General features: G+C 41.9%; 1 protein-coding gene across 8 annotated transcripts in view; it reads left to right on the forward strand.

The window, feature by feature from the left end:
* The window catches only part of LOC117359572 (inverted formin-2-like), a 99117-nt gene that overhangs the window by 25332 nt on the left and 61142 nt on the right, over window positions 1-12643 (forward strand). For 7 of the 8 annotated variants that reach the window (XR_004539265.1, XR_004539266.1, XM_033942574.1 and 4 more), the window contains 2 exons: window positions 3571-3673; window positions 3758-3843. The exons of the other annotated variant lie outside the window; for it this stretch is intronic. Coding sequence is in view for 5 of the 7 variants with exons in the window: in XM_033942574.1 (XP_033798465.1) it covers window positions 3571-3673; window positions 3758-3843 (189 nt within the window). In the remaining 2 variants the exon portion in view is untranslated. The remainder of the gene's footprint in view (window positions 1-3570; window positions 3674-3757; window positions 3844-12643) is intronic. 8 annotated transcript variants of the gene reach the window in all.

Consider the following 12643-nt stretch of genomic DNA (forward strand, 5'->3'; position numbering starts at 1 on the left):
GGTTACAGAATCGGGTTTAACATGCCCAACCTCCTCCCCGGGCCCCCCTGAAGATTGCCGGCATGAGGGTGCCCAACTCCTCCTGCTGGACCCCCCAACGTCCCCCCTAAGATCACCGGCAGGAAGGTGCTCAACCCTTCCTGCTGACAGAACCCACCCCCCTCCCCCGACGATCCGCCAGTAGGAAGGTGCTCAGCCCTTCCTGCAGACAGAACCCCTCCCCCCTGACGATCGCAGCAGGAGGGTACCCAACCCCTCCTGTTCGCCTCCCCCAACGGCCCCCCTAAGCTTGCTGGCAGGAGGGTGCCGAACCCTCCTTGGGCTTACCTTCAAGTTGGACCAGACGGTTCCTTGCATGTCAGGCCAGCAGGCCTGCCTCCATCCAAATGAGGCGGGCCCAACCCCCTGTCCCCTGATTGACCCAAGTGCCTAAGGCCCCTCCTCGGGGGAGGGCGGGTTCTGTCAGCAGGAGGGGTTGGGCACCCTCCTGCCGCAATCGCTGGAGGGAGGGGAGACTTGCGGCCGTAGCCACGGCCGCTATAGTAATCATGTCAGGGAGATCCTTGCCGCAATTAAGTACAGCGGCCACATCTACTTTCCATGTAGGCCAGCATTTTGCTAGCCTACATTGTAAGCATCTCCTGTTCTGCTAGGGAGACGCGTAGGGCCGCCTAGGTTCACTTAAGGCTACCGCCTAGCCTTAGGCGGGCCTCTCTAGGCCCCCTGGAGGTGCCTTCAATATAGGCGGCCTGCCTGGGGAGCATTTTTTTTTTTTTAAAGTGCCTCCCGATTGGCTGATTAGACAGCTGTAGGACGCCTATAGCTGCCTACAATCGGGAGCACTTTGCAGAATTGTGGCCTAAGGGGCTCGTAATCAAAACTTAAACACGTCTACAAACTGTCCAAGTCAGCACTTGGATGACCTAAAAGACAGGTCATCCAAGTGCTGATAATCAAGGGACTTTCTAGACGTATCAAGGGACTTTTTATGCCTCTGAATGCCACTGTGCACCCAGAGCTGAAAGGGGCTTATCTGGAGGAGTGGTGTGGATGGGATGTGGGCCGACCTAGACTTAAGTCGTCCTGCAGGGATAATCAAATGTTTTGCTAGACATCCTGGATGAAACTTAAATGTTGTTAGATGATATGAAACAGGTATAAGTGCCAAAAAGGTATCCAAAGTGATCAGATAACCACTTCAGAGACAAAGTAAAGACCCCCCCACACATTTCCCCAGTGTTCACTGACCCACTTATACCCCCCACAAAGATCAGAATAAAAATGTCCTCCAGAACATCAGCACCTGGTTTTGGAAAGCCTAGTAGAGCTGCACACAGGTCTCTTAAATAGCCTGGGGAGAGAGCTAGTGAACCATAAAGAGGAGGACCCAGGCCAATAAGCCACTCTAACCACTACATTTATTGTGGAATATGGGCAACCCCCAAAACCCTACTCTATTGCCATATAGATGCCACCTGCAGCTATAAGGGCTATTGGGGTTGTAGACAGGTGAGTATAGTAGGTTGTGGTGAGCCCTCCAAAACCCATAAGGGAGTTCTGAAGAAATGTTTATCTGGCACTCCTTTTGTGAAGTTCACAGCAGTGCCCTCTAAGGTGCCCCACTGCTCTGCTACCATGTCTGGATGGCCAGTCCATTACAAGATTGGCCCCCCTCCCATGTCCAAATGGTCTTGTTCTGGGCGTTTGGGACTTGGATGAAATTTTGGTCGAAAATGTGGTATAAAGATAGATGTACTGGCGATCTGGATGAGCAATAGCCTGGCCATCGAGAGAGATGATTTTTTAGGGGAAAAAAATTCTAGATGTATTTTTTGAAAATGGGACATTTTCCTACTGCTGACTTTGGGTATCTAGCACCATCCGCCCAAATCGGACTTAGTTGTATGTTTTGATTATGCTCCTCCACGTGTTTCTCTCCTTATCCTCCACAAAATGTAATAATTGGTGAAAGATGCATTTCTGGAATTTTATTAAAAAAAAAAAAACAAAACCCCAAACAAACCAAAAACCCCAAAAAGATAATTTTGAGACACTGGCTAATGAGACGGACTACTTAATTTGTGGAGTAGTATTTTTTTCATTGATTTTCAAGGACACGGTACCAATGCTATGTAGCAATGGTCTCAAACTCGCGGCCCAGGGGCCACATGCAGCCCACCAGGTACTATTTTGAGGCCCTCGGTATGTTTATCAAAATCACAAAAGTAAAATAAAATAGTTTCTTGATCATATGTTTCTTTAGCTATAAATTACAATATTATTATTAAGACTTGGCCAAAAGGAAAGATTTATAAGCTATAAAGAGTTTTTTACCTCGTGCAAAATTGTCATTTATTTAATAAGACATTAACTATTTTTTCTGAGGCCCTACAAATCCAAAATGTGGCCCTGCAAAGGGTTTGAGTTTGAGACCAGTGCTATATAGCAAAAGATCTACCACACTCCTTGTGTCCTTTGAGGAATCTAGTGGGACTAGGATCCTATGAACCAAATTGCACTTGTGCCACTTCAACTGAAACTCCCCTAAATCTTTCCAAACCCTGACTTCTCTCTTCCCTTACCAATTGAACAATGGTCCCCAGCCCTAATGAATATGCATGGAGCAGATATGCCTGTCACTTCCATTATATGCAAATTTCTCTCATGCATATTCATTAGGGCTAGCCTGAAAACCCGATTGTCCTAGTGTGCCTCCAGGACAGGGTTGGAGACCACTGCTCAATTGGATTGAGATCTGGTGACTGAGCAGGCCAATCAATTGTCTTCATTCCCTTCTTTCTCATCCATTCAAGTAAAATTTTTGCTCGATGACATGGTAAATTATCTTGAAAGAAGTAATCACCAGGAAACTAGTTCTCCGCTGAAGGCAAAATGCGTTTTTGCAGGATTTCAATGTACTTCACTGCATTCATCATGCCCTCTACAATATGACGCCAACCAACACCACTTGCTGTCATACATTTCCATACCATGACCTTTGTAGGATGCTTAACTGACAGGTTAAGGCATTCAAGCTTGAATTCTCCTGGATATCTGCATACAAGTTCATGCTAAACTGATGAGACTGGACTAATTTGGAGCACTGGTCTTGACCTTGAGGCTGCCGTGTGAGCGGACTGCTAGGCAGGATGGACCATTGGTCTGACCCAGCAACGGCAATTCTTATTTTCTAAATACAGACAGCGGCCAAAGAGATAGACAAAAGGTGACAAGTCAAAAAAAGGACAGGGGTCTAGAGAGACAGATTGAAAGAAAAAAAAAATAAACAGTGAACAAGGAGAGAGAGAGAGATAAAAACTTAAAATAAATCAACCGTACAACGAATATTAAAGATCTCAGGTTAAGTTTTCAGTAAAAATTTTTTAAATTAAGCCTGCACATCTATTCTAGCACCCGTTAATCTAATGGGCTTAAACACTATATTACCATAAATTGCTAGTCTGAGCCATGCTTCCATTATATTTTGGCATTCTCTACATGGTGTCTATACACTGGGGGAGAGAGGGAATGCTTTTTGCTGGTGTACCTCAAGATGATATCTTTCTGCAGCTCTAATGAAGAAGTGGTTGACATGATTCAAAGAGGAGACAGGTCCAAGTTTGATGTTGAAATTCTGAAGCAGTTGATAAAGTTGCTTCCTGAAGAGCATGAAGTAAGTATTGCTGTGGAATGTGTTTGTGTGCGTGCACACAGTTTATGTGGTTGACATTACAGTATGGTTTGTTTTCTGTGTCAGATGAGGAAACTGGAGCAATACCAGGCTGAAAAATACAAATTGGGAAACCTAGATCAGTTCTGCCTGCTCCTCCATGGAATCCCAGGGTCGGTGAGATTTCTTTGCTTTTACAGTAATTTTTATGTGTTTTCTAAGTTGTTGTGTTTTTGTTTTTTTTTCAGTCAGGTATGGTGTCTTGTCCTTTCCAGTGTGTTGATGGCTTGTACTTATGTACATATGTACTTGTATGCTTACCATCAAACATGGGGAAATGTGGATTATAAATGATTATACATATAAATGATTACAAATATAACAATCTCATTCACTTTTCATTATTTTTGTAATACAGTAAAACCTTGGTGTGCGAGCATAATTCATTCCAGAAGCATGCTTGTAATCCAGAGCACTCGTATATCAAAGCGAATTTCCCCATAGGAAATAATGGAATCTCGGAGAATTCGTTCCACAACCCAAAATACCTTGGAATCGGAACTTAATCCGTTCCAGAACCCCGTTCCAAAGCATTCAAATTCCAAGACAATTTTTCCCATTGAAAATAATAGAAACTGGATTAATCCGTTCCTGGGTCCCACAAACTCAAATTTTAACAGGAAATACACTGGATTTTAAGGTAAAATATTAACAAATATTCCAAAGCAGCATTCAGATTCTGGGGCACAAACACACACACATTCAATGTGCAGAGTGTTCGGATTCCAAAGCAGAGTTTGGATTCCAAGTCGTTCGATTTCTGGGGCATTCGGATTCCGAGGTACCACTGTACTAAATGTACTTGTATTGCAAGACCTCACTTGTTTAGAACAGTCACTACACTCCTGCAGCGTCAGAGAGAGAAGAACCATCGGCTCAACTGTGATGATGTGATGCGTATATACTGTATGTACTCGTATTGCAAGACCTCACTTGTTTAGAACAGTCACTACACTCCTGCAGCGTCAGAGAGAGAAGAACCATTGGCTCAGTTGTGATGTGTGTATACTTATGTGTACTTGTATTACAAAACATTGCTTGTATATCATGTTAAAATTTAATAAAACGTTTTGCTTGTCTTGCAAAACACTTGCAAACCAAGTTACTTGCAATCCAAAGTTTTACTGTATATTCAAGAAGAATTTTTGTACTTTGTCTCAAAGTTCAAAAATAATAATAATATAACAGTTTATATACCGCAGGACTGTGAAGTTCTATGCGGTTTACAATAATTAAAAGATGTTACAGTTTGAATGGATTTAGCAATGTTCAGCCGGTTAACATTGATTGAAAGATGCAACAAGTTGAGTGGAATTAGCAAAGTTAGAAACTAGTGATTAACAACTCTAGGGATCAGTTATTGTGGGATGAGATTAGTTGCCTAAGTACTTTAGGAACAGATATGTTTTTAGGCGTTTCCTAAATTCCCCATAAGTAGTAGACGTAAGCAATTCTAGATCTTTACCTCATAATGCTGCCTGGTGTGAAAGGAGATGTTGATGATGTCTTTTGAATTTACATCCTCTAACCGGAGGTGAGACAAAATTTGAGTGTGAACTTCTTATGTCTGTTGGCTGAGAAAGAGAAAAGGTCAATTATGTATTTAGGGGCTAGACCGAATAGTACCTTGTAACAGAAACAACCAAACTCGAACTTCACACGTGCCTCCATAGGTAGCCAATGCAGAAGTCGGTAGGAAGGTGTAACATGGTCAAACTTCAACCCGAGGATCAGTCTGATCGCTGTATTTTGCACTAATTGTAGTCGCCGCATATTCTTTAGAGAAATTGCCAAGTAGGCGATACAGTAATCAAGTTGGCTCAGTATGAGGGATTGTACCAGAATTCTGAATGACGACACATCAAAATATGCTCTAGAACATAAGCAGTGCCTCTGGTGGGTCAGACCAGAGGTCCATCATGCCCAGCAGTCCGCTCACACGGCAGCCCATCAGGTCCAGGACCTGTATAGTAATCCTCTATCTATACCCTTCTATCCCCTTTTTCTTCAGGAAATTGTCTAATCCCTTCTTGAACCCCAATACCGTACTCTGTCCTATCACACCCTCTGGAAGCACATTCCAAGTGTCCACCACCCTTTGGGTGAAGAAGTAGTTCCTAGCATTTGTTCTGAATCTGTCCCCTTTTAATTTTTCGGAATGCCCTCTCGTTCTTGTAGTTTTCGAAAGTTTGAAGAATCTTTCCCTCTCCACTTTATCTATGCCCTTCATGATCTTGTAAGTCTCATAAGAACAAAAGAATTGCCACTGCTGAGTCAGACCAGTGGTCCATCATGCCCAGCAGTCTGCTCACGCGGCGGCCCTCTGGTCTAAGACCAGCACCCTAACTGAGACTAGACCTACCAGCGCACGTTCTTGTTCAACAGAAACTTGTCTAACTTTGTCTTGAATCCTTGGAGGGTGTTTTCCCCTAAAACTTTGTCTTGAATCCTTGGAGGGTGTTTTCCCCTATAACAGCCTCTGGAAGGGCGTTCCAGCTTTCTAACACTCTCTGGGTGAAGAAGAACTTCCTTACGTTTGTACGGAATATATCCCCTTTCAACTTTAGAGTGCCCTCTTGTTCTCCCTACCTTGGAGAAGGTGAACAACCTGTCCTTATCTACTAAGTCTATCCCCTTCAGTACCTTGAATGTTTCGATCATGTCCCCTCTCAATCTCTTCTGTTCGAGAGAGAAGAGGCCCAGTTTCTCTAATCTTTCGCTGTACGGCAGCTCCTCCAGCCCCTTAACCATTTTAGTCACTCTTCTCTGGACCCTTTCGAGTAGTACCGTGTCCTTCTTCAGGTACGGCGACCAGTGCTGGATGCAGTACTCCAGGGAGGGCGTACCATGGCCCGGTACAGCGGCATGATAACCTTCTCTGATCTGTTCATGATCCCCTTCTTTATCATTCCTAGCATTCTGTTTGCCCTTTTTGCTGCCGCCACACATTGTGTGGACAGCTTCATTGACTTGTTGATCAGAACTCCCAAGTCCCTTTCCTGGGAGGTCTCTCCAAGTACCGCCCCGGACATCCTGTATTCATGCATGAGATTTTTGTTACCGACATGCATCACTTTACACTTATCCACGTTGAACCTCATCTGCCATGTCGATGCCCATTCCTCGAGCTTGACTATGTCACGTTGCAGATCTTCGCAATCCCCCTGCGTCTTTACTACTCTGAATAACTTCGTATCATCCGCAAATTTAATCACCTCGCTCGTCGTACCTATGTCCAGATCATTTATAAAGATGTTAAAGAGCACGGGTCCAAGCACCGAGCCCTGCGGCACCTCACTGGTGACGCTCTTCCAGTCCAAGTATTGTCCATTTACCCCCACTCTCTTTTTCCTATGCTCCAGCCAGTTTTTAATCCACGTGAGTATTTCACCCTCAATTCCATGGCTTGCAATTTTCCAAAGTAGTCGTTCATGTGGAACCTTGTCGAACGCCTTCTGAAAATCCAGATATACAATGTCGACTGGATCGCCCTTGTCTATCTGTCTGTTTACTCCCTCAAAGAAGTGCAGCAAGTTCATCAAACACGATCTGCCTTTGCTAAAACCATGCTAACTGGTCCTCATCAGCCCGTTTCTGTCAAGGTGATCAATGATGCTGTCCTTTATCAGTGACTCTACCATCTTTCCCGGTACAGAGGTCAGACTCACCGGTCTGTAATTCCCTGGATCTCCCCTCAAACCTTTCTTGAAGATAGGTGTAACATTCGCTACCTTCCAGTCTTCCGGAATCTTTCCCGATTTGATCGACAGATTGGCTATTAGTTGAAGCAGTTCAGCTATGGTCCCTTTCAGTCCCTCTAATGGACCGAAGCTTCCAGAGAGTGACGAAACCCTTTCTGATTATGGAGTCCACCTGATCTTTCATAGTTAGGCTCTGGTCCAGTGTTACACCCAGTATCTTCATAGTAGATTGAATAGGATAACTGAGTTTATTGATGCATAGTGATGTTTTGGTATCGAGCAGGTGTGGCGAAGCTAAAAAAAATTTTGTTTTTTCTGTGTTTAAGTTTCAATCTGAATTCTGTCTTCCATTACTCCATCAAATTCAGTACTTCTGTTGATTTGGGAGTGATTTCTGAGATAGTTAGCGAATGGGATAATGATCGTGAAGTCATCTGTGTAGCTAAATAATTTTAACTCTAGCTGGGACAATTGCGCACCTAATGAAGACATGTAGACATTGAAAATCAATTGGGATAGTGGTGACCCGTCTGTTTTATATGCTTTTAGAGGGGCTCTTCCCTCCATTTCTCTTCTCTTCTCTTCTTTCCTCTCCAGGTTGCTATTTGGCCTATGCATGGAATGTTTAGCACCGTGTTTTGACCTGATGTTAATTTTGTTATATATTATATATTGTCGTGCTTTTGGCTTGTCCTGCTATGACCTTGTTATATACTCCTTGTTGTTGTTCTATTTTGCTTTTTGTACTTATTGAAACTCCAATAAATATATTTGAAATCGAAACGTACTTGATAGGTGCGAGACATCGGGAAACCTCGAAACCAGTCTAGCACCTCTTATCTAATACCAATTGCATCTAATCATTGTAGCAGTTTCCCATGGTCTACTAAGTCAAACGCAGAGCTCATATCAAATTGCATGATCAGGGCATTAAGTCCCTTACTGAACAGGAGGCATAAGTTATCCAAGATAGCTGCAATTACTGTCTCGGTGCTGAACAAAGGTTTAAAACCAGATTGAGTTTCTTCATGTAAGAGAGAGAATTGATTGAGATATTCCATTAATTGGGTATATACCAATCCTTCCATGAGTTTTACAATAAATTGAATTGATGCTACTGGTCTGTAGTTGGTGACTAGTGCTGAAGATTCTTTGCTATTTTTTTGGGATGTGCTATTGGAGAGATTTTTCTGTCTACCTTAGCCTATTTAAGGAGCCTTTTCACTGAAGTGAATTAAGCTAGTAACATGTAGAAACTGATTTTTGTGTGACTGATTTTTAAGGGGTTTGTAGTTTGCCTGAATTTCTTTTTTTTTTTTTGGGGGGGGGAGGGGAGGGTGAGGTGGCAAAGTATACTAGGTAAAATAAGCAGCTACCATACAGTATGTTCACATGTTTTGCTGCAGTGATGACATAGTTTAGTAAAAGGGTCCAGTATTGGGGGAAAATGTTAAAAAATTAATAATAATAATAATAAAAAGTTGAGCTCCTGAATTTTCAGCTGAAAATAGTTTGGATTTATCTTAATTTAGGAGCTTAACTTATATTTTATAAAATTAGGGTTGCAATTCATTTTGCTTAGACTAGAAACATAGAAACATGATGGCAGATAAAGGCCAAATGGACCATCTAGTTTGCCCATCTGCAGTAACCATTATCTATTTCTCTCTCTGAGAGATCCTACGTGCTTATCCAGGCCCTATTGAATTCAGACAAAATTCTCTGTCTTCACCACCTCTTCTGGGAGACTGTTCCACGCATCTACCACCCTTTCTGTAAAAAAGAATTTCCTTAGGATACTCTGGAGCCTATCACCTTTTAACTTCATCCTATGCCCTCTCATTCCAGAGCTTCCTTTCAAATGAAAGAGACTCGTGCGCATTTACATTATGTAGGTATTTAAAAGTCTCTATCGTATCTTTCCTCTCCCGCCTTTTCTCTAAAGTATACAGATGGAGATCTTTAAGTCTGTCTCCCATACTCAGACAAAGACCACGCACCATTTTAGTAGCCTTCCTCTGGACAGACTCCATCCTATTTATATCTTTTTGAAGGTGTGGCCTCCAGAATTGTACACAATATTCTAAATGAGGTCTCACCAAAGTCTTTTACACAGGGGCATCAATACCTCCTTTTTTTCTACTGGCCATAGCTCTCCCTATGCACCCTAGATCCTTCTAGCTTTTACCGTCACCTTTTCAACATGTTTGGCCACCTTAAGATCATCACATGAAATCATACCCAAGTCCCACTCTTCTGTCGTGCACATAATTCTTCACCTCCCTAAACTGTACAGTTTCCTCAGGTTTTTGCAGCCCAAATGCATGACCTTGCATTTCTTAGCATTAAATTTTAGCTGCCAAATTTCAGACCATTCTTCAAGCTTCACCAGATCTTCTTTCATATTATTCACACCATCCTGGGTGTCTACTCTATTGCAGATTTTGGTATCATCTGCAAAGAGGCAAATCCATACCCGAGAGCCCTTCAGCAATATCTCTTATAAAAAAGTTAAAAAGAACAGGCCCAAGAACAGAACCTTGAGGCACACCACTGGTAACATCCCTTTCCTCAGAGCGATCTCCATTGATCACTACCCTCTGTCGCCTTCCACTCAACCAGTTCTTGACCCAGCCCATCACTTTGGGATCCACCACGAAGGCACTCAGTTTATTTATTAGATGTCTGTGTGGAACACCGTCAAAGGCTTTGCTAAAATCTAAATACACCACATGTAGCACACACCCTCTATCCAATTCTCTGGTCACCCAGTCAAAGAAATTAATCAGATTTGCTTGACAAGAACTACGTACCTCTAGTGAATCCATGTTGCCTCCAGTCCTGTAATACCCAGGATTCTATAAACTTCACTATTCTCTGTTTTAAATGCGTTTCCATGAATTTGCTTACCACAGAATTCAGACTTACCAACCTGCAATTCTCTTCTTCCTTACTTCCACTTTTGTGGAGAGGGACTACATCCGCCCTTCTCTAGTCTTTCGGTACCATTCCCGACTCTAGATACTCATTGAAAAGGTCCGTCAGCGGAGCCACCAGAACTTACCTAAGTTCCTTCAGCACACTCAAATGTACACCATCCAACCCCATTGCTTTATCTACCTTTATTTTGGCTTGCTCCTCATGAGCACAACCCTCTGAAAATCGATCAGGGTTTATTACTCCTCCATCCCTATTCATGTTTGTCTTCTGTAGTCCCGCTTCCAGCGCTTCAGCCATGAACACAGAACAGAAATATTTGATAAGCAATTCAGCCAGTGTTTTTTATGTTTGGGTGTATTTGTTATAAGGCACTTTTGGGATTATTACCCTCTTATTTGGTATCTTACTTGAAATTGTCATATTCAACAAAATGTACCAGAAATTCAGGTATGTTTATCTTCCCTACCCCAAGGGCCTGTCGTTACAAGGTTTTTTTGGACAGGACATTGGAGTATCAGGCAGGGAGAATGAACTCCTGGATGAGCTCATTGATTGCTCAAGCCTATTCTTACTTTACATTTAGGAAATTACTAAAAACTTACTTATTTGATAAACATGAATGTTGATTCTCTTAATATCTACGATGGTGTTTTTATATTTCAATTTTTAATTTATGTTTTAACCGATAGTAATGCATTGAAATTGTATTTTAATTAATGCTGTATTGATGGTTGTATGAAGTAGTGTGTTTTGAAATTGTGTTTTCTGCTGACAAGTTTCAGTTTTATTTTGTGAACCGCCTAGAACTGTTGATGGGGCGGTATACAAGAAAAATTATTATATTTATCAGCTTCTACATATTTCTCCCCTTTACCTTTGAGTCTCACAATGACACACTTGCACTTCTTCTTATCACTAATATCTAAAAAAATGTCTTGTCTCCCCGTTTCACCGTGTCGGCAATTTTTCTTCCATTTGCATCTTTGCTTTCTTGACTACACGACCAGCCTCTCAACTTTTCCAGATATTTTTGCCTGTCTTCTCTTTCTGTGATATTTTGTAGTTTATGAAAGCTACCTCTTATTCCTTACCTTTTCAGCTATTACTTTTGAAAACCAAAGCGGCCTTCTTTTCCTCTTACTTTTACTTACTTGCCTCACAAAAAGGTTTGTCACCCTTACAATTGCTCCTTTCAGTTTTGCCCACCACAATTCCACTCCTTCAGACGTTCCCATCCAGACAATAATTCATAGAAACATGATGGCAGATAAAGGCCAAATGGCCCGTCTAGTCTGCCCATCCGCATTAAACAATAATCTCTTCCTCTAAGGAGATCCCAGGTGCCTATCCCATGCCTTCTTGAAATCAGAGAGTTTCTATCTCTACCACTTTTTCTGGCAGATTGTTCCACGCATCTACCACCCTTTCTGAAAAGTACTACCTTAGATTGCTCCAGAGCCTATCACCTCTTAACTTCATCCTATCCTTGACATCACCCCCATCTGAACAAAGTTTAGGTTTTAAAAAAAAAAAGTTTAGAACCTTTTGCTTTTCAATGAGCCCTCTCTATACCCTTCTTAATATTATATCATAACATGCAGTAATCAGTGGATGCTAGATAATCACCCTCCCCCCCCCCAGTATAACATCAGAAACACTTTCCCCGTTTGTAAGCACTAAGTCCAGTATGACCAAATCCCTCATGGGCTCCTTTACCAACTGCTGGAACCTTGTAAAGAATCCAGGATCTTCCTAATTCCAGAAACACAATGTTAAGCTCCTAATATTTTTTCCCTGCCCTAAATCTACTCTAGTTGCCATGTACTTTGTATGTTCCTAAATTAGGAATGTAGTGAAATATTAGAGCATATATGTAGGCCCTCAACCTTAGTATATTCTCAAAGGGGCTAAGGAGTAAGTTTAGGAACATAACTTTTGCTGCTTTGGTGGTTTATACTGGAGTTGATATTTATATTAGATGGATCTTCAAAAAATGTCCACACTGTTATTTTTAAATGCTATTTATTATCTCAAAAGCAAATTATATCACTTTGTTTTTGGCATAATTGTGCAAGCCTTGAGTTTTGATCAGGTTACACCCATTTTACGAGATTTGCACTGGTTGCCCATTAGTGTACGGATTAAATTTAACATCTTGTGCCTGATTCTCAAGCTTTTGAAGGATGTTGGGCCTTTGATACTTCACACTCTGTTGCTATAGTTCTATCAGCCATTACAAGTATTACGATCCATGGACAAGTTGTATCTGGAT

The sequence above is a fragment of the Geotrypetes seraphini genome, chromosome 4 (genome assembly GCF_902459505.1).
Source record: "Geotrypetes seraphini chromosome 4, aGeoSer1.1, whole genome shotgun sequence".
In the NCBI taxonomy this organism is placed as follows: domain Eukaryota; kingdom Metazoa; phylum Chordata; class Amphibia; order Gymnophiona; family Dermophiidae; genus Geotrypetes; species Geotrypetes seraphini.